We start from the raw sequence: 23,668 nt of genomic DNA on the forward strand, positions 1-23,668 counted from the left end.
CTCACCATGCAGCAGTGGTTCCTGGGGCTTTGGTCCCATGGAGCAGGCTGGGCTTGGCTTCCCACTCCAGGCTTTGCGATCTAGTGCCTGCGGTTGCAGCGCTGCTCAGCTTTGGCCCAGCAGCCCCCTTGTCATGCATCAGGTTGCAATTCCTCTCCCACAAATTTGGCCCTGTTGGGGCCAAATCTGAGCAGTGCTGTGGCCTCAGAGTCCAGTCCAGCCCACCCTGGGGGACAGGAGCTGCAGGGAGTCACTGCTGGGGTACAGTGCACTTAGGACTTATTGCCTTAATGTGTAATTAATAAGATGTTATTGGCACTCAAGCAGTTGACTGGGTCATGACGGGACACTGTTTACAAATGGGTCCTGAGCCTAAAAAGGTCGAGAACCACTGACCTGGTTCACTGGAACTAGGACCCAGAAACTCCTAGGTTCTAATCCCAGTTTTGCCTCTGGCTGCTGTGTGAACGTGGGCAAGAAACTCGACCTCTCCTTGCCTCAGTTTCACCATCTGTTAAACAGAGGTCATGATACTCACCTCTCTACTTTCCAAGAGACTAATTAACTGACATTAGTGCTTTAGCTCTTCAGTGCATTGTTCAATCTATGGTATCAACAATTGCTAACAAATTCCTCTGGGGAACGTCTTAATCCTGCTACAGTCACTTCAGCCTCAGCAAAGGACCCTGAGTGGGTTCTGATGGGGAAGCTCCCCAGCAGAGCTGTGCAAAACAGTGGATGAAGTTGTGTCTTGTAAATAGCAACAGCCTGGGAAGTGTTGAACAAAAGAAAGAAAAGCCTCAATGGGTTAAAAAGACAATGTGCTCGCTTGGCTACAATTGTGTTTAGCTTATATTGTAATAAATCAATAGCAGCTGATCTGTGAGGCCAGCAGTGCAGAGGCACTCAGGAGATCAGGTCTGAGGAGGAGCTTGGTCCGAGGAGGAGCTAGGTACAGTACTGAGTGAATTAGTACATATACGCAGTCGAGTAATTTATGAATTAGGGATCTGCACTGAAGCCGAGTCAGCGACTAAAGGTGAGTGGCTAAGAGGTTAGAGTCAAAAGAAATTATCTCTAGGCACGGGAAAAAAATAGTCAGGCCCTGAGTTAGAACCTAGAGGGTGTTGGAGAAAGCTCAGCTCAGGAAGGTAGATCCAGAGATGGCGCCTAACTCTTGATGGTGGAGGCATGTGACCACCCCACGCGCCACCTCTGGGCTGAGGAGCAGCAGCAAGCGAATGTCTCAGAGAGCATCTCATGGCCATTGGGCTCTGTGGGTACAGACCAGGTCCTGGGGGTTTCACCGGCTGGCGCCAGGCTCCTTTAGGGGAGAGGCAAGAGCATGTCAGGGGCTCAGCTCAGAGCTGTGCCGCCTTTCCTGCCTGGGGAGCGCCTGGCCATGCAGAGACATCCTGGCTCGGGGAGCAGGGCAGGGAGGACTGGCAGGCAGGCAGCCAGTGCCCCAGCTCCCAAAGTGTGGAGAGCCAGGAGCTGCAGTGGGCTGGGCAGCTCCCACCAACTTCCAATCTGCCAGCTCCTGGCATGAGCCGATGGTTTTCAAATTGTGGGACTGAAAAACTCTGTGCTAAATGGAAGGCAGAAATCTGGGGGGACACACATGCATTGCCTCTGGGTAGATCAACAGCAGTTTAATTAGATTAAGGGTACATGTAGTGTAAAATATGAGGGGACCCAGAACATAGCATTCCAGTACCAGTAACTCTAGGCTCTGAGTGGATAAATGAAAGGATGAAGTGACACAGAGCTAAAACAGAGTGAGAGTAGACAGATGATTTTCATTAGAGGTAACCCATCTTCCAATAACAGGATAGTGCAGTAGAGGAGGGGAATGATTTCTCTCATACAAAGAAGAAGTTTCTCCTGGAAAAATGGGCCCTGGAGAGTGCGCTAAGTAGCTGGGTAAGATAGTTGACAGTGGGCAGGGAGTTCTGTCTTTAAGTGTACAGGTGGCAGGGTGTGTGACCACTTTAGAGCCCTAGTGGAGTAATGTTGTTGGCTCTCACAAAACAGACCTTGCTGGAAATCTTTTAATTACTTTAGGAATTAATTTGCTGGTCAAAAGTGTCAGCCAGTTCTCAAGGCTGGAGTCCTTTATCTAAACAACAGGTACGGCATGATCATTGGCAGTGCATCTTCCCCATGCTGTCCTGCCACTGTGCCTCAACTTGGAGAAGACTGCTTCTGGAGGTGGGAGGAAGGTAGTTCAGATTTCATGCCCATTCAGCCGTTGGCCTATAGGGGTGCTAATGGTAATGGATGAGTTTGTGAGGTGGGCGCATAGCCCCTGGGAATTGGACTGAAACCACCAAGGCACGTCCCATAAGCCACCAATCAGCCATCAGGCATTAACAATTGTTATCACTGTCACCCTGGATCAGATCTGAACCAAAGAACTAGTTGTGGAAGGAGTTCCTCTATCAGGATTTAGCCTTGATGGGACTTAGCATTGCTCAGCTCTAGGTCAAAGTTTTAAGCAAACAATCTTCTAATTGTACATGGGAGTGCTACGATTGAGTTCTCGTTTTGCACTGACATGTTTAAGGGATGAGAATTTCAGGAAAGGTTTACTCTGCTTTGAAGGAGGATCAGACCCCTCTGGGGGATCTTTCTGCTAGGAATGTTTAGTTTGTTTTTTATTTTGTCCTTTGCAGCTGAGAAAACAATTTAAAAACTGGACAAATAGTCTCAGTCCCTGCATGTGGCCTGTTCCTGAGAGTGGAAGGAGGACAAGTCACAGGGGAAAGTGTAGCAGGTTCATGGTAGCATCCCATAATAGATATTGTCAAACCGGAACGCTAATCTTGGCAGCTCTTATCTATATTAGCTGGCCTGCCTTCAAGTTGGCTGTGTTGTCTGGGACTGGGAGCCAGGAATCCTGGGTTCTACTCCCCACTCATTCCATCGTGACAAGTCACGTAACCTCTTCAGCCTCAGTTTTTCCCACTGTAAAAATGGGGACAATATTTAACTACTTCACAGGGAAGCTGTACAGCTTAATATTTGTAAAATGCTTTGAGATTCTTTAGCGGCAGGTGGTATAGAAGGGGGAAATATTCTGTGTTCGTCTGACACACTTCCCCTTTGTGTTGCCTTTTTGCTAATATAGTGAAAGAATTTAAGGACTGGCACATTTGTGAAAAGAATCAATATTAAGCAAATATTGCAGAATATTAATGAGATATGAATTATTAGATTACTAAAGCAAGTTCTCTCTGCCATGAATTTAAAATTCAGAGTTACACTCACCCAGCTGAGGAACAGAAACAACACCATGTGATCTATATGACCGGTGAAATCTAATCAATATAGCTAGAATTAAAATATTGAATATTTGCAATGACCTATTTGACAGATTGGGCTTAATCAAAAATTTTATATGAAGAATAGATGCAGATGAAGAATGATGAAGAATAGAAATTCTGGTAAGAGGCAACTATACAAAAATGCTGCTTTAAGGACAAACTTAGTTTACTTCAATCTCTTGCCAACAGGTGGGTGGGTGAGTGGAGCCTACTCCATCCTGGGTTCTTCATTAAAAGGTCATAGACTAAGAAGTCTTCTTGCAGAAGATGTGATGTGGTATGATAGACCAGGAAATGCTTCAGGACCAAGGTCAAGGGGACAAAAGTGACCCAGCCCAAGGACAATTTCCCATAATTACTTGGCAAGTAGTTTTAATTAAAGAAATTTGAGAAAGTTCCAATCTGAGCATGGACAATTCACAAACAGAAAATTTGGTGAAAATTGCTTAAATAAATGAGTCAGTAAGAATTATTCACTTTGCTCTCATGTTGAACCTCAGGATCACATTGGCTTTATTACCAGGATCTGGCACTGCAAATTCACGTCTGATTTTACCAGCTACTATTCCTCCAGGTTTTTTTAAATCTAGGACAGTAAGCTAGTGAGTCTGCTGTTGATAAAGAAAGCCAAAAGTAAGTCTATTCAGACTTCTCTTCTTTAGCCTTGTTTCTTGTGTTAATTACAGTGTCACAAACAAATGCCTCTCAGCTTTCCTAAATAGGGGGGCGGAGAAGCAGAGTGGGGTGGTGCGTTCAGGGGAGGAGGCGGAGGCGGAGCAGAGGTGAGCTGGGGCCGGGGAGCTGCCGGTGGGTGCTCTGCACCCACCAAATTTTCCCTTTGGGTGTTTCAGGGCTGGAGCACCCATGGAGTCAGCACCTAAGGTGCCACTTTTGGCCAGTTAAATTTAGAAGCCCTTTTAGAACTGGCTGTCCCTCGCAGAACAACCGGTTCTAAAAGGGCTTCTACATTTAACAACCAGTTCTAGTGAACTAGTGCAAACCGGCTCCAGCTCACCACTGGACGTAGCTAAAAGGTTCTTGCTGGTGTCATTTTAACTGAGGTCTTTACAAGGGAAATATAGGTGGAAGTAGTTAGGAATAGTCCTCAGAAACTATGAATTAGGTTTGTGGACATAATTGGATACATATTTATACAGTTTGTGGTAGAGAGAAAAGAGAGTCTGGAGGTTGAGGCACTGGATTGGGACTCAGGAGATCTAGGTTCAGTTTCAGCTGTGCCACACGTTTCCTGTGTGCTGTTAGGCTAGTTGGTCTGTGCCTCAGGTCCCCAGCTATAAAATGGAGATAAGAATATTCCCTGGATCTGTTTTACCTGGTTAGATTGTAAGCCCTTCACAACAGGAATGGTCTGTGTGTGTGTGTGCGCGTGTGCGTGTGCCCGTCCTCCCTCCCTCTCAGAGGTCCAGAGAGGCCCGGGCCACTTCCAGCTTTTGAGGCCTCTAGCCATAATAAAAATAAAAAATGATGACACATGAAAACAAAATAAGGTACCAAAAAAAGAGTGAAACATAATTTGAATATTTTTTTATTTAACGAATGCTTTTCTAGTCTTTTTCTGTGCAAATGCACTAATTATTGAGGAAAAATATCTACCTTTTGTGCAATGTCCCAGTTGATATTAAGCATGGCGAGCCCATTCAAACGGTTTTGGTCCGATAAGGATGCACATAAAAACAAGTTGCGAAACTTATCAAATGCCAAAAAATTAACAAGTGTCTAAATTTGAGGCGCCCTTAGAGCTTGAGGCCCAGGCCAAATGGCCCTCCTGGCCCCCACTCTGATTGGCTCTGTGTGTGTGCGCGTGTGTGTGTGCGAACTCTAGCACCATGGGGTCCCCATCTCAGCTTGGGTCTCTAGAGGCAGTATAGTAATACAAAGTTTTCCCCTTACCCTAGTTTGGCTTTTTCTCATTCTCCACCCCATGCCAGGCTTTGGGTCCTGCTAGGTAAGATGAGTAGTGCTTTATTCTGTTTTGAAATGTTGGTAAAAATTGCTTGAAACACTGGTGTGAAGTGCAACCTGAGGGGCTGCGATTTTAAGCAATGCTGTTGGTAGATGCAATACTGTATTTGGGAGTGAGAAGGATTTGAGCCACTAAAAAGGTGAACAAAAAGCAGCTTTGTACATGGCTTTTTATACGAAGCACATTGTGCATATTCTTAAGCATTGCCACAAGGATTAACATAGCTGCATTTTAATGTGCCAGGGGCAGGAATTCAACTAGAAAGCAGAGTTGGAACAATTTGGTCAGGTGCTGCTCATTGCTAGGTCTCTGTTTGAAGTGGTATGCAATAGCTCTTTATTTCTCCCCCCCGCCCCCACTCCTACCCCCGCCCCCAACAGCCTGCAGAACAAGTCCCAGTTTTCACATTCCTGAAATCTGTGGTGATTGCCCATTAAGTTTCCCAATATTCTTGGCTGGCACTGGTGTCTCAGATCATGTGGCTAAACATGTAGAGTTCAAGAGTTACTTCAAATCCTTAATCCAGTCTATAAATCTGGTTTTACATCCTGTTTATTTTTACTATGGAATTTCACAGCCAACTAAAAGAAGCTACTGTTTACTGTATATCAAATTGCTCTGAGACTCCAGCACGGGATGACAGTCTGGGACAGATTGTAAACCTCTCTGCTTTGTTCCAAACCAACCAACCAACCAACCAGATAAGTGCACTTTTTAAGTTTTAGCAATAATATTTGTGCTCAAAAGAACGCCTTCGTTTAGATTGATTTTATCAATCTTTAACCAGTCCTACATTTGAATATTGGACTCGCATGCTTTGTAGTTCTACTTTCAGAGATATGACACGTACCAGCCTGTAGCTGTTTCACACATATTAGCTAGATACCGAGTAAGACCGTCCACTTGTAACATCAGTTGTATGTTGCAATTCACAGCTCAGGAGCCTTGGTGGTTTTTACTCCCTACCCCTCAAGCCTTACGCTCATCAGTTCCAGCAACCTGTCTGAGCCTTAGGAGACTCATAAAGTTACGCCCTGCCCTGATGAGCGGTAGCAGATAATCTGGCACATCAGGGACCCAAAGAGCTTATTTTGACTTTTTAAAACAGTGGTGGGCAACCTGCAGCCCACGGGCCACACACAACGCATCAGGGTAATCTGCTGGCGGACTGCCAGACAGTTCACATTTGTATGGCCACCCGCAGCTCCCAGTGGCCGCAGTTCGCCGTTCCCGGCCAATGGGAGCTGCGGGAAGTGGCACAGGCCTCAGACACGTGCTGGCTGCCGCTTCCCACCGCTCCCATTGGCCGGGAACAGTGAACCACAGTCACTGGGAGTTGCGGGTGGCCATGAAAATATAAACAAACTGTCTCGTGGCCAGCCATCAGATTACCCTGACGGGCCGCAGGTGGCCCACCACTGTTTTAAAGGCTCGGCAGCCAATTTTGGCTCAAGAACAGATACTCTGGACATGTTTGTGCAAAATGTCTATTAAATTAAGCCCTTTGCTCCACTGTTGCCAAAGAAAAAACATTTTTGGGCCAAAAATTTCTAAAGTGACTCGTGATTTTGCTCAGCCTAAATTTATAGGTGCCCAACTCTGAAAGGGGCAGCATCTGAAAGGGGCCTGATTTTCAGAGTGTGAGTCATCAGCAGTTTATGAAAATTGGGTCCTTTGAGGACAACTCAAGTGGGACACCGAACTATAGTGGCACCCCAAATCACTCATCGCTTTTGAAAATCTTGGCCTAAAGGACTGTTTATGTACAGCCTACAGTGTCTTATGTTCTGCGGCAGCAGGAGGAGCAAAAGTTAATTAGCAAACCCAATACCAGAGGTGTTCTGACATAAGAGATGGCGTGGTTGTGTAGCATGTTTTAAGCACCTGTGGTTTCTTTGCCCAGTGATAGCCAATGGGTGAGGAGAGTAGATCCAGCAGATTTTGATGGGTTGTTGGTAAAATGGCTTTAACAGTCATTCCCAAAAGAAGCTCCACAAATCCCTGACTTTCTTTTCCTCTATCACAGGTGAGCTCTGTTGACTGTGGGATTGGGAAGGACCCATAAGGAATCCTTAACTTCTGAATGCCCACCCACACCCTGAAATTGTAGAGGCCATGGGAAAAGCCAAGAAAGAAGAGGAGGTTGTTTTTCTGAGGAAAAAGATCACTTTGCTGAGGGCTTTTTCACTCCTCATTGGCACTATGGTGGGCAGCGGCATCTTTATCTCTCCAAAAGGGGTGTTGAAAAACTCCGGCAACGTGGGTGTCTCCTTAATTGTTTGGTTTGCCTGCGGGATTCTCTCTATGTTTGGTGAGTGGTGAGTTGCTTTACCCTTCTTGTTAAATTGTTGGTAGATGAGGAAACTAGTGAATGATATATATTTACGACAAAGGCCTAACTTTACTTCTCCAAGAAAAATAAGCTGGGAACACAATGGACCAAAACTCCTATCTCCGAATGCCATAGAATTGAAGCAGGAATAAGGTCCTGTGTCCACAGGGTTCCAAGGATCTGTTGTTTAACTGATTTGTCTGAGGGACTTGGGGAAAACCCAAGACTTAAGATCTGTGAATGTGGTGCCACATGTGGGTACAGACATGGGAGCAATTCTCTTGTCTATGGAATGTCTAGATCTATGGGGTGACGAAGGGGGGTTTAGGCCTCTAGCTAGGGGCACTAGATGGAGAACCACAGAGTTCTGGGGACCTAGGAGAAGTGTATTTATTTCAGTATGTGACTTTCCTGCTTTGTTTGGTTTGTAAGTGCAAAAAACCGCTTTGTTATAGTGCTGTGGTTGAGAGTTTGAATTTCCTGGTTCCTGTGGCTTTTTTAATCATAGATCCCACAACAATTATCTCTCTTCTTTCTAGTGTTTATCGTATGTAATACTTTGTATTAGTTGTTACACTTATACCTTACTATATATGTATAATGTGGCTTAGTTGAGGTTGCTGTGAAAACATCAGCTTTAAAATTTCATTCTTTTGCATATGTAAAATCTCAAACCATAACATCACAAATGTAGGTTTCTTTTTAACTGAGTAGGATCATAAATGATAAAGTGTTTATTGGTCAGCTAGCCAAACCATCTGTACTTGTGAAGGATTGTCCTCTCCACTAAACTCCTAGTGTATCTTGTGTATTCTTGAAAATCTATCTTGGTGGTACCCAAATGGCTTCCCTTGTCAAGTTATTAAATTTTCTAACTGACTTCATTCTTCCTCTAATGTCCAGCTTGAAGACTTCCTTTTATTAGTGTCATATTATTATTCTTTGCTATAGTGCATTAAGTAACGCTTACCCTCTTTTTATGTTTTCCCTTGAAATGCAAGATTGATACTTGGTTATCGCCCCAATTCAGCAAAATACTTACGCATATGCTTACCTTGAAGCATGTGAATGAACAGATCAATTGAAATCAATGGGATCACACATGCTTCAAATTAAGCATGTGTTTGAGTGCTTTGGTGAATCAGGGCTTATATTCCTTCCATTGCCTGTAGGTAGGTTCTGAGGGGTTTACAGTTGAGACAGAAGTGGCCAGTTTTAAAATCTATCTTTCCATAGATACAGAAGGAGAAAGAGTATTTGAACCACTTGGTTAGAAATTCTCTACATCCTTCTGTATCAAGTTTTTCTTCATGGCTCTGATCAGAGACATATTCCATGTCCTTGGCTCACCTATATTTGAGGGAGGAGGTGTGCGTGTTTGAGGCTTAGAGCTAGGTAAATGGGAGAAATGAAGTGTTTTAAAGTAAATTTCTAAGGCAAAGACAAACTTCTTTCCATGCACTTTTCCACATAAAGTCAGTGGAGAAGTTATGCCATTAAACTGACAAGAATGTTTTACCAGATGAAAATAGATCTCCCCTGGAAACAGCATTATTGCAAATAAAGGGATTTGCACTAAAAGCCTTCATTTCTTCTGTTATGAATAGTTCTCTGAGAACCTCTACCCAATGCGCACCAGCAGTAAAAAGGTTAACAGTATATTAGGAACTATTAGGAAAAGGATAGAAAATAAGACAGAAAATATCGTAATGCCACGATATAAATCCATAGCACACCTACACCTTGAATACCATCCCCAGATCAGGTCACCCTATCTCAAAAAATGAAATAGTAGATCTGAAAAGGTTCAGCGATGGGCAGGGCCGGCTCAAGGTTTTTTGCCTCCCCAAGCTCTGAGAGCGCAACTGCCCAAGCAAAAAAAAAAAAAAAAAAAAAAAAAAAAGCCACCCCTTGAAATGTGCCACCCCAAGCACATGCTTGGTTTGCTGGTGCCTAGAGCCGGCCCTGGCGATGGGCAACAAAGATGATCAAGGATATGGGACAACTTCTGTTTGAGGAGAGGCTAAAAAGATTAGAGCTGTTCAGCTTAGAAAAGAGACAACAAAGGGGAGATACGACAGAGGTTTATAAAATCATGACTGATGGAGAAAATGAATACAGAACTGTTATTTATCCTTTCATACAATACTAAAGCTAAGGGTCCCCCGGTTAAGTTAATGGGCAGTGGGTTTAATGCAAACAAGAGGGAGTCGTTTTTCACACACTGCACAACTAACCTGTGGAATGCATTGCCATGGGATGTTGTGATGGCCAAAAGTAAAACTGGGTTCAAAAAAACTAGATAAGTTAATAGAGGAAAGGTCCATCAATGCTTATTAGCCAAAAGGTAAGGGATGCAACCCCATGCTTGGGGCAACCCTAAACCTCTGACTACCAGAAGCTGGGACTGGAAGACAGACATGGGTCACTCCAAAATTGCCTGTTTTGTACTCTTCCCTTGAAGTTCTGGTATGGGCAATTGTCAGAGACAGAATACTGGGTAAGATGGACCATGGTCTGACCCAGTATGGCAGTTCTTATATTCTGTGTTCTTAGCTCATTTTAAACAGATTCCTTTAATTCTCAATAAATTCTACGTGCAGTGGTAATTCCATGGGACAATTTACTAAATGCATATTTACTTCATCTGTTCCAGGTGCCTTGTGCTATGCAGAACTTGGAACAAGAATCACAAAGTCTGGAGGACATTATATCTATATTCTGGAGACACTGGGGCCTTTGCCAAGTTTCTTGTATCTGTGGGCTGAATACTTTGCTATCGGGTAACATTTTTTTTTCTGCTACCTAAAATGAGGTGTTAGTGAGATCTGGGAAAGTCATGGAAATGGATAACCAGCTCATATTATTTTTAAAAAGTGCATAAAGTGAGAAACCATACCCACTACCTCGAAAGTCTTATAAAATAAAAAGAAGGCAGAAGGAGTGAATAGCCATATGTGCACATTAGGCTTTGGGGGAAGGAGTGTGTGTGTGTGTGTGTGTGTGTGTGTCGGGGGGGGTCTAGCACCTCCTGGTAGAGTGGAAGTCCGCACCTATGGTTCACTCACATTTAGCCTGTGATACACAATGACCCCCAGATCCCTTTCTACACTACTCCTTCCTAGGTAGTCATTTCCCATTTTATACGTGTGCAACTGATTGTTCTTTCCTAAGTGGAGTACTTTGCATTTGTCCTTATTGAATTTCATCCTGTTTACTTCAGACCTATTTCTCCAGTTTCTCCAGATCATTTTGAATTTTAATCCTGTCCTTCAAAGCACTTGCAACCCCTCCCAGCTTGGTATTGTCTGCAAACTTTATATGTGTACTCTCTATGCCATTATCTAAATCATTGATGAAGATATTGAACAGAACTGGACCCAGAACTGATTCCACCCCAATCAATATGCCCTTCCAGCTTGACTTAAATCTAAATTTCCTGATTTTATTGTCCAATTTAAATTTTCAAATGTTAACATTCTTTTAATGTAGTCTTTTGCATATAAAATAGCTTAACACCAGAAAGTCAGTTTCTAACTCCATGAATCCATCCCTCCTGATAGGCCAGCCAACAGTGCAGTGCTTTCTCTGGCATTTGGAAACTACATATTGGAACCATTTTTTGCCCCCTGTCCAGCCCCACTTCCTGCTGTGAAGCTCGCAGCTCTCTTGGGGTACTGTAAGTATAAAGCAGATATAGGCCTAAGCCACAAAATTTTAATTCAGATTTTGAACCCCTTCTCCCCAAATTCAGAGGTGTTTACATCCAGGGTTTGGGCTTGTCCCATTACAGATAAAACTGTGAAACTTAGATTCCATAGTAAATGCCGAGCCACCCAAAGTTCAGGATCTGGGGTTCTGGTTTGGGCCCGTCTCTAGAAAAAAGGGGGAAAATGAAGTCACAAAGCTGATATAAATGCATCTGTGGATTGCGAAGCTGGGTGGAGAGTAGAAATCATCACTGGCCATACACTGCTATCAGATTGGCTGGGAAATGAAACCAGAGTTCTAGCCAGCAAGTTTGAAGGTCTGTTTTTACTTATGGGCAAATATTGGCTAGATGCTGCATCAGGGTGATGACATTTTGGAAGGAAGGAAATGTCATACTCTGGGTCATGTGCATATGGTCTTAAAATATCTGTCACTCTGAACATTCTGGTCACTAAGAATTCTCCCCAGCACCAAGGGCAGGGAATGTTGCTGTCTCTATTCAGTGTACTCAGGGCAATAGGCTGAGACAATGGGAAAAGCATGAGAGTAAAATTCTTCTGATTTATTCTGAGCCCCAGCCATATATGTTGGTCTTTGCTTTCTCCTCCAGACATTGTCCTCATCCTGAACTCTTGGAGTGTCAGCTGGAGTGCCAGGCTTCAGAATGTCCTATCCGTCATCAAACTCCTGGCTTTCGCGCTCATCATTGTGCCAGGGATGATGCTTCTGGCCCAAGGTGGGTCTGCTCAGCTTTGATCTGCGGGAGGGCATTCATTAAGGGCTTGTCCACATGAGAAGTTTTTACTGGTATAATTCTACCGGCATAATTTAATAGATATAGTTACACTGGTATAGCTTCCAGTGTAGATGTTTATATTCTGAAATAAGTGTGTCTTTTTTTTTCCGTTTAGCTTAAACCCCTTTCAAAGCACATAAGTGAAACTGAAAAAGGGCACTCATACCAGAACCATAGTGGGCACACTGGGAGTTACACAGGTTATATATAAAACTATATTGGTTTAAATTCACACCTTAGCTTATATTGGTATACCTTTCCTGTGTAGACCAGTCCTCCAGAGTGTTCACAGTTGGGATAATTAATCTTGTGTCCTCATTTTGTATCTTCCCCTGAGAGAATAAAGGGATCGGGGTGAACGTTCATATTTCTGGTTGTCATCTGGAACTGGCTTCATGGGACATGCAAAAAGCCCATCAGGCTGGCCATGCTTCTGACCTGAAGGATTGCCCCTGTACCAGAAAATCCTCAGCAATTTATTGTTCAGAATACCTTCAAATGACACTCTGGATGCCTGGCACCACCCCCATGACAGAAGGAGTCGTGCCAGTGATAGTGTGGTCAGAGGCCTCAGAATTACAGGTTGTACTTAATGTAACTATACAGGGATTGTAAATCATTCATTAGGATCTCACAAACAATAAATAATTTTATTATGTATTTATTTATCAGCAAACATGTTAGAAGATACATAACCTCCCCCAAACATAGGCTACTTTCTCCATTGTACCCCCTTATCATTCCATTGATCCCGGCAGAGAATTTTGTCCTATCTTCTCTCTTCCCTTCCTTTTTGTCCTTCTATTGTAGTTACCATTTCTTAAGTGTTTTAAAGAACACTGTCCCTTTTTTCCTAGGCTCTTTAATACCATTTTAACTTGCTGCTTAGTTTTCTTCAACCTCAGCTTTCTTTTGATTCCACGAGCTTTATTTTCTCCTATAATCACCAAATAAAATGGGATCCCCATCCAAACCACCTTCCATGTTTTTGTCCATCTCAACCCTCAATCTCTTCAATTTTTCTTCCCTCTCCAGCAGTCAGTGGAGAGAGAGCAGGGCAGTGTAGGCAGGAAGTGTGCTTTCATGTAGTTGCTCCAAAGGACCTCTAACTCCACGCTTTTTGTGTTACTTCCTAGAGCTCTTTGTTTTGTGGTTTCCATGTTGTACACAGCATGAGGCTGTGGTTGGTGCTTATGCTGAGGAGTCAGGGTAGCACAGCTTGAGCAGCATTAGCTGGCTGTGCAACCTCGAAGCAGAGCACACATCCAGAGTTTGGGGGTCAGGGAGTTCATTTAAGGTCTAGAAAGAGGTTTTCTACAGGTAGAGACTCTCTCAGGCCATGTTTGGCCTCCTCCGCTCTATATATTCATTATAAATAATTGAAGATACTGCAACCGCAAACTGTTGGGGTTGTATGAGAGACAGAGAGAAATCAAACCTCTTCTGCAAATTTTATTTTTTGGTAACAAGTAGAGGGGATGTCTCTGTCTCCAACGCTCTCTAGCCCTGTGTTTCTCTCCTTTTATTTTAGGCCACACTGAAAATTTCCAGGATGCTTTCAGTAGTCAATTGCTGACTTTGGACAAGATGCCCTTGGCTTTTTATGCTGGGATGTTTGCATATTCAGGCTGGTATGTGCAGCCCGGGTCCTTTAATGAATGGCAGTGTCTACTCCTAAATCTACGGTGCTTCTCCTGAGCCATCATTTAAACTCTGCCATAACCTGTCTTCTTTCACTCTGCAGGTTTCAAACTAGCTTTGTGCAAGAAGAACTGGTCCGACCTGAACGGTAAGAATAGGAGAGGGGCCTTTAAGGTCAGCCACAGGGGACACAGCATTATTTCAAAATAAGCTGCCTTTTAAATGGAAGAAAAATGAGTGCTAGTTGTTCTAACTGCCTGGTGTGGTAGTACTGATCTGTGAGTAAAAAAACCCACAAAAACAAACCAGCTTTTTTCATTAGCGCTCTGTCTCTCTCTCACTTTTGTAGAAATAACCCACTGGCTGTGATAATGTCTGTGGTCACTGTAATTGTGGGGTACATGCTCACCAACGTTTCCTATTATACAGTCTTGACAGCAGAGGATGTGCTGGCTTCCCAGGCTGTGGCTGTGGTGAGTTGTAACCCCATTATTAGGTTTCTTCAGAGGGATAAATTTACATTAAGTGAGTGGGGATGGGGAAGCTTCTAGGATGTGGACGGTAATAATGGATTTTATAGCGGAAAGGCCTTCAGCTTTGTCACTTTCAAGAGTATCCGCAAGCAATAATAACTCTTAGACTTGCCTGAGGAGATGGAATAAGAAATAGAGATCAGGATGGCAGTGGGGAAGAGGAATAGGTAATACAGACTTGGGAGTAAGTGGAGTTCTGTTTTAAACCTTTCAGTGGAAGGCCATCCAGCTCTTTCCATTAATTCTGATACCATTCAGGGATTACCAGGGTGTTTCTGAACCAAAGCGTGTCTTTCCTCCAGAGTTTTGCACAAAAAGCTTTCCAAAGACCTATCTCCGTGATTCCCATCCTGGTTGCCCTGTCCTGCTTTGGAACCATGAATGGGGGGATCTTTGCATTTTCAAGGTCAGATTCTTTTAAATCTTGCTAACTGATTTGCAGTATAAACAGGAGGAGGGCACTGCCACCAAATCTGTTGACAACACACAAGTAGATATCACTCATCAGCTAGCTGACACACAAGCAATCCTGGGAATTGCTGGTTCTCCAAGGTAGTGCCAGAACATCTTGACCTCCAACATGAGAAACGAACTTGGAAACGGGGCCAGTTCTTGGGGACTTATGGGAATTTCCCAGAAAATAAAGGGAGTTTGACTTTGTTTTTCAAAATCTCCCACAAACTACTGTTTCAGGAAGCTGTGTCGGGAACTGTGGGATAGGTTAGCAGAGGATGGTGCAGCTACAAGGATGTAGTCCAGTACAAGTGTGGACTTGGGGTAAAACTGCACCCTAATTAGCATGGTTAGTGTGAACAGCCTGTATTGTTGGTACTTATGCTGGCTTTATGCCACCAGTTCAACTACCCGTGATTGTTCTCTAGTGCAGATGCAGGAGACTGGAACTCAGGTTCTTGTACTGCTCCATGTCTTCTCTCAGGACTCTATTTGTGGCTTCAAGGGAGGGTCAATGGCCTCCTCTCTTCTCCATGATCCACATCCGAAGGCACACTCCCCTTCCAGCCGTCATGTTAATGGTGAGGAGATCCGATTTTTCAATTGGAATTTCTACTGTCCTGGCTTCTTATTTTACATGTCACTATGCAGAGTCTGGACAGGTGTGTGAGATTTAAAGGGAATCAAGTTACTCTCAGGTCTCTGAAGAGTAAAAGGGGTACAATACTGCAAAAAGGTTTCTGTGGATATTCATTCACCCTGCAAACGAGTTTACCTTGACTGCATATTGGAAAGCATTATCAAAGTCGCTTAGTGACAGAGGTGGGATTTGAACTCATGATCTCCTGGCTCCTTGTCCTGAGTTTAAAATCCACTTGACCATGTGGCTTAAACTAAGAGGGTTGCTGCTATCAACACCTTCCACAACCACTCCTCAAAATTATCCCACAAAAATGTCTCTTCCAGGTTTTGTCTGCTTTCTTTGTCAATAATTCAGTGGTTCAAATGTTACAAACACTGACATTTCGGGGATGGAGCGAAATCACATGGAATGAATTTTTGTGCAAAATGTTTCACCAATTTTGCCTGGGCATTGTTAGGTACCTTCTAACACTAGCAGTGTCATCTTTGATTGAAGTGGTGAAAACTTGTTTATTTCGAAATGCAGCCTTTTACCTACCATGCATTCCCACCCTGAAACCTCATATGAAGAGAATATAGTGGTCTCAGCTCAGCATCAGAATTGGTCCTAACCAGACCATGCGAGCTTTATCATACTGCAGCTGACTGTAAATGTGAGTTTCTGATCCATCCATGTTTAAATTGCTAAAGGCTGGGATGAGGATTTAATGAATGTGTTTCATCTTTACAACCCCCAGTTCCCACTGGTTACCGCCATGGTGTGCATTGGAGACATCTACCACCTCCTGAATTTCTTCAGCTTTTCCCGATGGCTTTTCATAGGATTAGCCACACTTGGGCTCATCATCCATCGTTACCGTCACCCGGAGCTGCCCAGGCCATTCAAGGTAACGCATGGCCGGTTTCAAAGCCAGGAGTGCACAGGCCCATCGTTGTTATAACTGGCTTCTCTCCGCTTCGTTCACTGAGCCCTAGAACCTGCAGCACATTACCTCACCTCTCCTCAGTCTGAGGGGAACTTACCTGGCATGGGGGACCTTTTGTCTGCCACTGGAAAGGCCAGTCAGCCTTCAGAAAGCAGTGTTCTACCCAGGTGTGAACAGTCAGGTTTAATTAAGAAGGTAGCATAGCCCAGTGGGTAGGGGGTCAGATTGGGAGTCAGGAGATCTGGTGAGACTAGACAGCCCCCACCCCACTCTCTGATACACACACACACACACAGGCTAGTGTCCAAACACCCCGCATGGGGTTTGCCGCAACAAAGCACAAGCCTCAGCCAAAGCTTCCTCCTGAGCTTAGTTTGTTCCTAGAGTTTCTCCCTCCAAGACCCCTTTATCCCAGCCCCTAGTTTCCTCTTCCCAGAGAGGTCTTCCAACTGCTCTTCCCTTCCACCCCCAAACATTGTGCTGTAAGTTTGCTCAAGTACAGCCACCACCAAAACAGGCTTTAGAGGAGTAAGAAATGCACAGCAATCAACCAACAGCAGCTTATAGAAGGCGTAATTTTGATCTAGTCCATTCAACTCATGTGCATCATCCATCTCTGTGGGGTCAGGAGACACATATTCTGGAAGCTGAGAGCAACAAAGTTTGGGCTGGAGAGCTGCATCCTGAGCCCATAGTCCTGTATGTGGGAGTGTTTCCTATTTCCAGCTGTATTAGGGACCACCTTAGCAGCAGGAAGGGAAGGTGGGTTTCAACCTGCCTACCATTTTCCCTGCTGCATAATGTTTGCAATGGGGAATCAAAGTGGATTCTGGATTATGCAGTTTTCCTGACTCCCACAATGCTCCTCTTCTCTGCCCCAAGCCATTCTTATCAGGTCTACTCCCCAGGTAGGGTGTCATGGATGGATAATCTGCTGAGCTATAAGTGCACGGATGGGGTTTTATTTAGATCAGGGGTGGGCAAACTATGGCCCGTGGGCCGAATCTGGCCCGCCAGCTGTTTTTAATCCAGCCCTCGAATTGCCGCTGGGGAGCGGGGTCTGGGGCTTGCCGTGCTCTGGTGCTCCAGCTAGGAAGCAGGGTCAGGGGCTGCTCCACTTGGCTCCTGGAAGCAGCAACATGGCCATCCTCCAGCTCCTATGCGTAGGGGCAGCCAGGGACTCTGCTCTGCACGCTGCCCCTGCCCCAAGCACCAGCCCTGAAGCTCCCATTTGTCGCAAACCGTGGTCAATGGGAGCTGCAGGGGCGGTGCCTGAGGACAGGGCAGCACGCAGAGCCACCTGGTTATGCCTCTGCATAGGAGCAGGAGAAGGGATATGCTGCTGCCTCCAGGAGCCGCTTGAGGTAAGCGCCGCCCGGAGCCTGCACCCCTGAGCCTCCCCCGAGCCCCAACCCCCTGCCCTAGCCCTGAACCCCCTCCTGCCCTCCAAACCCCTCAATCCCAGCATGGAGCACTCTCCTGCATTCCCACACCCCTCATCCCCAGCCCCACCCCAGAGCCTGTACCCCAAGCCGGAGTCCTCACTCCCCCACACCTCAAACCCCTGCCCCAATCCTGATCCCCCTCCCACCTCTGAACCCGTTGGTCCTAGCCTGGAGCAGCCTCCTACTCCCCAAACTCCTCCATCCCCAGCCGGAGTCCACCCTGCACCCCACCCCCCAGCCTGGAGCCCCCTCCTGCACCCTGAACTCCTCATTTCTGGCCCCACCCCAGAGCCTGCACCCCCAACCAGAGCCCTTACCCCCTCCTGCACCCCAACCCCAATTTTGTGAGTATTCATGGCCCACCATACAATTTCCATGCCCAGATATGGCCCTTGGGCCAAAAAGTTTGCCCACCCCTGATTTAGATGCTAAGAATTTGTTCATATCCATTCTCTGCCTGTGAGGTGCTTCCAGCCAGTTACCGGTGCAAGAGTGCCACCGTCTGTATGTGTTAGAGGAGCGTTTTGTGAAGCAGTTCAAGAAAAAACAAGCACCAGCTTGAACTTTTGTCTATCCCCCAAACTGTACTGACCCTTTTTTTCTCGGTGAATTTTCTTTCCATCCCTGCCTGCCACGCCACTCCAAGTCCTTGCTAAAGGAGCGTATTAAAAAACACCCTCAACTTTCCCAGACAGTATGCTGGCTGCACCGACAAATTCACCCAGAACCACCCTTTTAAAATATATTTTCTTGAACTAGAATCATTGGATAAAGTGTGTGTGTTTAACAAAGAAATCAGCAACATACTGATTTCCCCCCTCCCAAAGTTTTTACTTCCTTCTGTTGGGTCTAAATTTGGGCTTTAAAAACACTTCTGAGAGTTTGAAAAGAGACAAATTGAGTAGTTGACTATTTAGACGGGCTTTATTCTTCTGCCTGAGGAACTGCCTTTCTGAAAGAGGAAAGACCAGTTTAAGTGTGATATGTACAGATGCTGCTCTCTAGTGGCCATAGAGAAAAATCCCTACTGTTGATAAAAGAAAAGGAGTACTTGTGGCACCTTAGAGATTAACCAATTTATTTGAGCATGAGCTTACGTGAGCTACAGCTCACTTCATCGGATGCATACTGTGGAAGCTGCAGAAGACATTATATACACACAGAGACCATGAAACAATACCTCCTCCCACCCCACTCTCCTGCTGGTAATAGCTTATCTAAAGTGATCATCAAGTTGGGCCATTTCCAGCACAAATCCAGGTTTTCTCACCCTCCTCCCCCCCCCCCCCCCCCGCCCCACAAACTCACTCTCCTGCTGGTAATAGCCCATCCAAAGTGACCACTCTCTTCACAATGTGTATGATAATCAAGGTGGGCCATTTCCTGCACAAATCCAGGTTCTCTCAAAACCCGCCCCCCCCCCGAACACACACAGAAACTCACTCTCCTGCTGGCAATAACTCATCCAAACTGACCACTCTCCCCACAATGTGCATGACAATCAAGGTGGGCCATTTCCAGCATAAATCCAAGTTTAACCAGAACGTCTGGGGGGGGGGGGGGAACCAAACTAGCCTGTGAGTTGTTTGTTAGTTTATAGCAGTCATGGCATGAACAGCAGATCACCTCTGATTATGAAAGACTAGAATCTAAAAGAGCTTGAAGGGAGCTTTTTATTTTAGGTGAACTGTCTGGAGAAATCTGAGATTAGGATCAAATTTTTTTTCAATTGGATTGTATGGAAACTGGGTGAGATTGGATCCACGGTCCAAAACAATTTCTTTGCAGTTCTATTAGGGTCTGCTAATTTATCCTGAACTTTAAACAGCCCAGGTCATTTGGCTTCCCAGAGAGCTTTTTAAGTTACAGTGGTAGCTACTCTAAACTATACATTGAGGTATGGTGCTGCTAGCATGAAGCAGTCTCTCAAGCTTATTTGGCCTTCCCGGAGGCAAACTAGAGACTGCTCAAAATGAATTACGTAACTACATAAGCACATTGAAAATCATTTATTTGAAAGGGCACGTGCTACTCATGGTAGCACATGCTCATGATTTTCCACCAGCAACATCAACAGAAGAGAGCTAAGACCAGTCCGTAATAAACTCAGAAAGCAGCTGGGGCATGGTAGGTTTCTGCCTCCTGCTAAATTCCTGGCTGGATAAGGTGTTAAATTTTATATATGGTGACTCCTGAGATGGTCTCTAATGTCTGCTTCTATACCTCATCAAGAGAGGTGAGAGTACACGCTGGTGGTGTTACTGTAATGTAGTAGATCGCAAATTTGACTATATCAGAGATCATGAATCCCACTTGTTTGGAGACAGACTGTACAGAAAGATTGGACTGGCCAGGTTTCTTGTCTTCTGGACACAGGAGTCTAGCTATTGATAAATATTTGGGTACAAGCTAACACATAATGTGTTTGGACAAATTAAGACAGATTACAAATGGTCAGATATGATTAGATAGGTCTGTGCTCTTTTCCCCAGGTTCCCCTCTTCATTCCTGTCTGCTTCACCATCGTCTGCCTCTTTGCAGTGGGAATGTCTTTCTACTCAGACCCAGTGTATGTCAGCACTGGCTGTGCCATGGTTTTAAGTGGTTTTCCAGTCTACTTCTTGGTGATCAGCAGGCCAATACCCGACTGTTGCCGTACCACGTTCCGTGAGTATAAATCTGATCAAAGGGATAACCTTAAACATAATGTAGTATTAGATTCTACTCAGGATTCATTAATCACCACCTACGAGAGGCTGTGTGTACTAAGTCTGGGTTTAATACAAGGAACTATAGAAATTAAAATTAGAGGATGACCCAAGCTGCAGTGATTGGCTCTGGATCTGAATGTCACCAAAGTTCAGAGGTTTTGTTCTAGGGTTGCAATTTGGCCTCATCTCTAATAAAAATGCATTGTGATTGGGGTCTACTTAAATCGCAGAGAAATCACACCATTTTCATGGGTTGGCCATGGCATAAATAGCAAATTTCTTGGATGTGTTACACATCCATGAAATTTGTTGTTTATGCCATGACCAGCCCATGAAAAATATGTGATTTCTCTGCAGTGTTTCTCAAACTAGGGGCCTGGACCCAAAAGGGCCTATTAGGGGGGCACGGTATTGCCACCCTCACTTCTCCGCTGTGACTGACAGGTGGCACTGCCTTCAGAGCTGGGCACCAGGGCAGCAGCCACAGTTCTCTGCTCTGCCTTCATAGCTGGGTAGTCAGAGACCAGATTTCATAGGAGAGATGTGATTTTTACACTCGCGAATTTGTAGACTCCTAATTATGATGCTGTACATACCTATTTCTGCTGAAAGCCTGGGGAAAGCGTTGATAGGAAGAGAAGGAAAATACTGTATATGTTATCTCTCGTTCCCAGTATATACTTGTAAACAGGCAAAATATACATGTTGGTCCTGGAACACCAAGTTTTTATCTGGTCTTTAGAAAAGTCTTAGGAAGTATGTATGGACAAGGGATCTGGAATACAAGTAAGATATATTTTGAGAGGCTTCCCCATGTGGTATCAAGCACAAAGTTTCAGGAGTAGCTTTGCCACCTTAAATACAATATTTGTCTCTCAGATAAAGCATTGATCACATCAGTGTTTTATCCTGCACCCTGACTTCTTTAGACTTGGTGCATTAGTAAATTGCCCCTGGGTTCTGTATTGTCAACAACCATTGAAAATGTCTAAGAAGATACAGAAGAAAAGGTAGCAGAGATACCTTTTGCTAAAGAATGGGCTGTATTGGACATAGTTTCAGTTGTACTGAAATAAATTGTTTCTCCACACAAAATACTCCATTCAAACACCAGTTTTACATAGTTCAAAAAACAAATTAAGCATTCTTCTCTCCTTTTTTTCTTGTGGCAGATTATCTTACACTCAAACTTCAGGTACTGCTGGAAGTAGTCAGACAGGAAATCAAGACTTATTGAGAACCACATCTTATTGGAGAAGACACATAGTGGCTTCTCCAATGAAAGCCACTATCCCATTTCTGATCCTTTTGACCTGCTGAGAGACCACGAGGCACTCTTAATTTTGCAGTGAATGCAGTGCAACTAGAGATGTCCAGAACAAATAACCTGGATACAAACACCTCCAAGCTTTGATACTCAGGATCTGGATCAGAATTTTGCATCCGCTTCAGTCTTTCTAAACCCAAACTCCACATCTGACTTTTGGAGGTGTTCAAAAATCAGGATTCAAATTTTGTAGGTTGGTCCATCTCTCAGTGACACACATGATTTTTGACTTCCTAGACCTTGAGGAAAGACAAGGTGAAGAAGAGTGCCTGTTTCACAATCCAAATATCATTCACATGGACCGCTATGGAAAACAAGTTCAGCTTTCAGATGGAAGGTTATGGAGATCTGAAATGATGTGCTGAGGATGCTCAAATGCTTTTAAGGTAAAATTGGAGAGAGGGAGAATCAACAAGAGAGCTTAAGAGAAGCAGGGTGGTAGGTGAACTACCACTCTCCTTCCACTGGACAAAATGATCTTTGGGACTTAGAGTTCAGTTCTCCTTTGAAAAATGACTCAAAAATTTGCTTGATTTACAAGAACAAAACCTATTCATTTTTTGATGTACCAGCCCCATCTGAAATCTGAAAGTGAACCTTTTTTCTCCTTCGTAAGCATCATTAGTAGTAAAGATTCTCCAGGCTAAATTCCGACCTCACATCTGTGCAGCCCCACAGAAGTGGGGTTGCACAGGTATAATCAAGTAATATAGTAGAACTTGGCTCTGCAAAGGTTTAGTTAACAGTTCCTGTAGATAATGCATGAGTTAAATTAGAATACACCTCTCTTTCTCAGAGTTCTTCACAGCCAATGCACCTAAGAGGAGTAAATTCTTGAATCTTTTGTCACTAAAGCCAGCACCTATGACCCTGAATTCACACAGGGAGCAGGTCTGAATAAGAAGGTGCAATTTTTATATAGTCATGTTCAGGGTATAACTGCATTTTAAAGGAATCTCAACCATAGGTCATTGGTAAGTTGAGAGCAGGGATTTTAATAAACATATCCTTCAATGCAGTAAGAATGCATAGATATTATGGTCTTGATTCAGCAAAGCACTTAAGCATGTGATTTAATGTAACCACATGCTCAGATGCTTGGCTGAATCAGGACCTAAATGCTCATTTGAACAAAGTTTCTGTTAAGTTAATATTTTTGGTTTACAGTGTAATATTGGTTTCAGAGCAGCAGCCGTGTTAGTCTGTGTCCGCAAAAAGAAAAAGCAGCCGTGTTAGTCTGTATCCGCTTATGCTCAAATAAATTTGTTAGTCTCTAAGGTGCCACAAGTACTCCTTTTCTTTTTAGTGTAATATTGATGTTGCAAAATTATGTCCAGGTGCCACAATAATCGGTTATTTACAACAACTTTTAAAAGTGAGACTCAAATTTTAAAAGATGAGAATCACTATATCAGGAATTGTCCATCTAGCCCTCTGAAGAGGGGAAGGCCAGAACGCAAAGCATTTTAAGTACTTCATGTTAAGCCTCTAAATATTTACATCAAAACCAAAGTAGCGTTTACAGAATTGTGATATGATCAATCAAAACCCTATTAAATGTATTATCAAGCCCTTTTTAAATAAAGTTTTCAGATGTGATTGAAAGTCATTCTTTTGTTGAGGTCCATCTGTTTTCACGCTGAAGTGGAACTAGAACAGACTGTCACAGTTGCAGGGTTAGCTGCACCTCTGACTCATCCGGTCTCTGAGTGCAACCCTTTGGTCTCAGGCCTCACACCTTTACCTCTCCTGGAGTGGAATCACGTGATTCTACCACTCTTAAAATGTACCCTGGGCTACAGCACCCTGTGTATTGACTGTGTTTACCCCAATAGGTCGGA

The 23,668-nt window shown here is 44.2% G+C and overlaps 1 protein-coding gene across 2 annotated transcripts; it reads left to right on the forward strand.

The window, feature by feature from the left end:
* Positions 1 to 882: 882 nt before the first annotated feature.
* LOC102936399 (cystine/glutamate transporter-like) lies at positions 883 to 23,436 on the forward strand. Of its 2 annotated transcripts, none has more exons than XM_007072287.3 (13): positions 883 to 1,039; positions 7,337 to 7,621; positions 10,299 to 10,425; positions 11,206 to 11,321; positions 11,964 to 12,089; positions 13,681 to 13,780; positions 13,894 to 13,938; positions 14,140 to 14,263; positions 14,626 to 14,729; positions 15,261 to 15,357; positions 16,156 to 16,305; positions 20,282 to 20,456; positions 21,673 to 23,436. In XM_007072287.3, exons 2-13 carry the CDS (start codon positions 7,426 to 7,428, stop codon positions 21,735 to 21,737), a joined length of 1,425 nt encoding a protein of 474 aa, XP_007072349.2. In that variant the 5' UTR covers positions 883 to 1,039; positions 7,337 to 7,425; the 3' UTR covers positions 21,738 to 23,436. The 2 variants fall into 2 exon arrangements, with proteins under 2 accessions (XP_007072349.2, XP_043397431.1); XM_043541496.1 differs by having other exon boundaries at positions 916 to 1,039; positions 15,210 to 15,357; positions 21,673 to 23,419.
* The last annotated feature ends 232 nt before the right edge of the window (positions 23,437 to 23,668 follow it).

The sequence above is a fragment of the Chelonia mydas genome, chromosome 1 (genome assembly GCF_015237465.2).
Source record: "Chelonia mydas isolate rCheMyd1 chromosome 1, rCheMyd1.pri.v2, whole genome shotgun sequence".
Taxonomy (NCBI): Eukaryota; Metazoa; Chordata; order Testudines; family Cheloniidae; genus Chelonia; species Chelonia mydas.

Coding starts and splice junctions, on each gene's coding strand:
- LOC102936399 (XM_043541496.1), top strand. CDS start 7,426: ATGGGAAAAGCCAAGAAAGAAGAGGAGGTTGTTTTTCTGAGGAAAAAG. Junction 13,781..13,893: donor ATGTTTGCATATTCAGGCTG/GTATGTGCAGCC, acceptor TTCACTCTGCAG/GTTTCAAACTAGCTTTGTGC. Junction 13,939..14,139: donor GAACTGGTCCGACCTGAACG/GTAAGAATAGGA, acceptor TCACTTTTGTAG/AAATAACCCACTGGCTGTGA.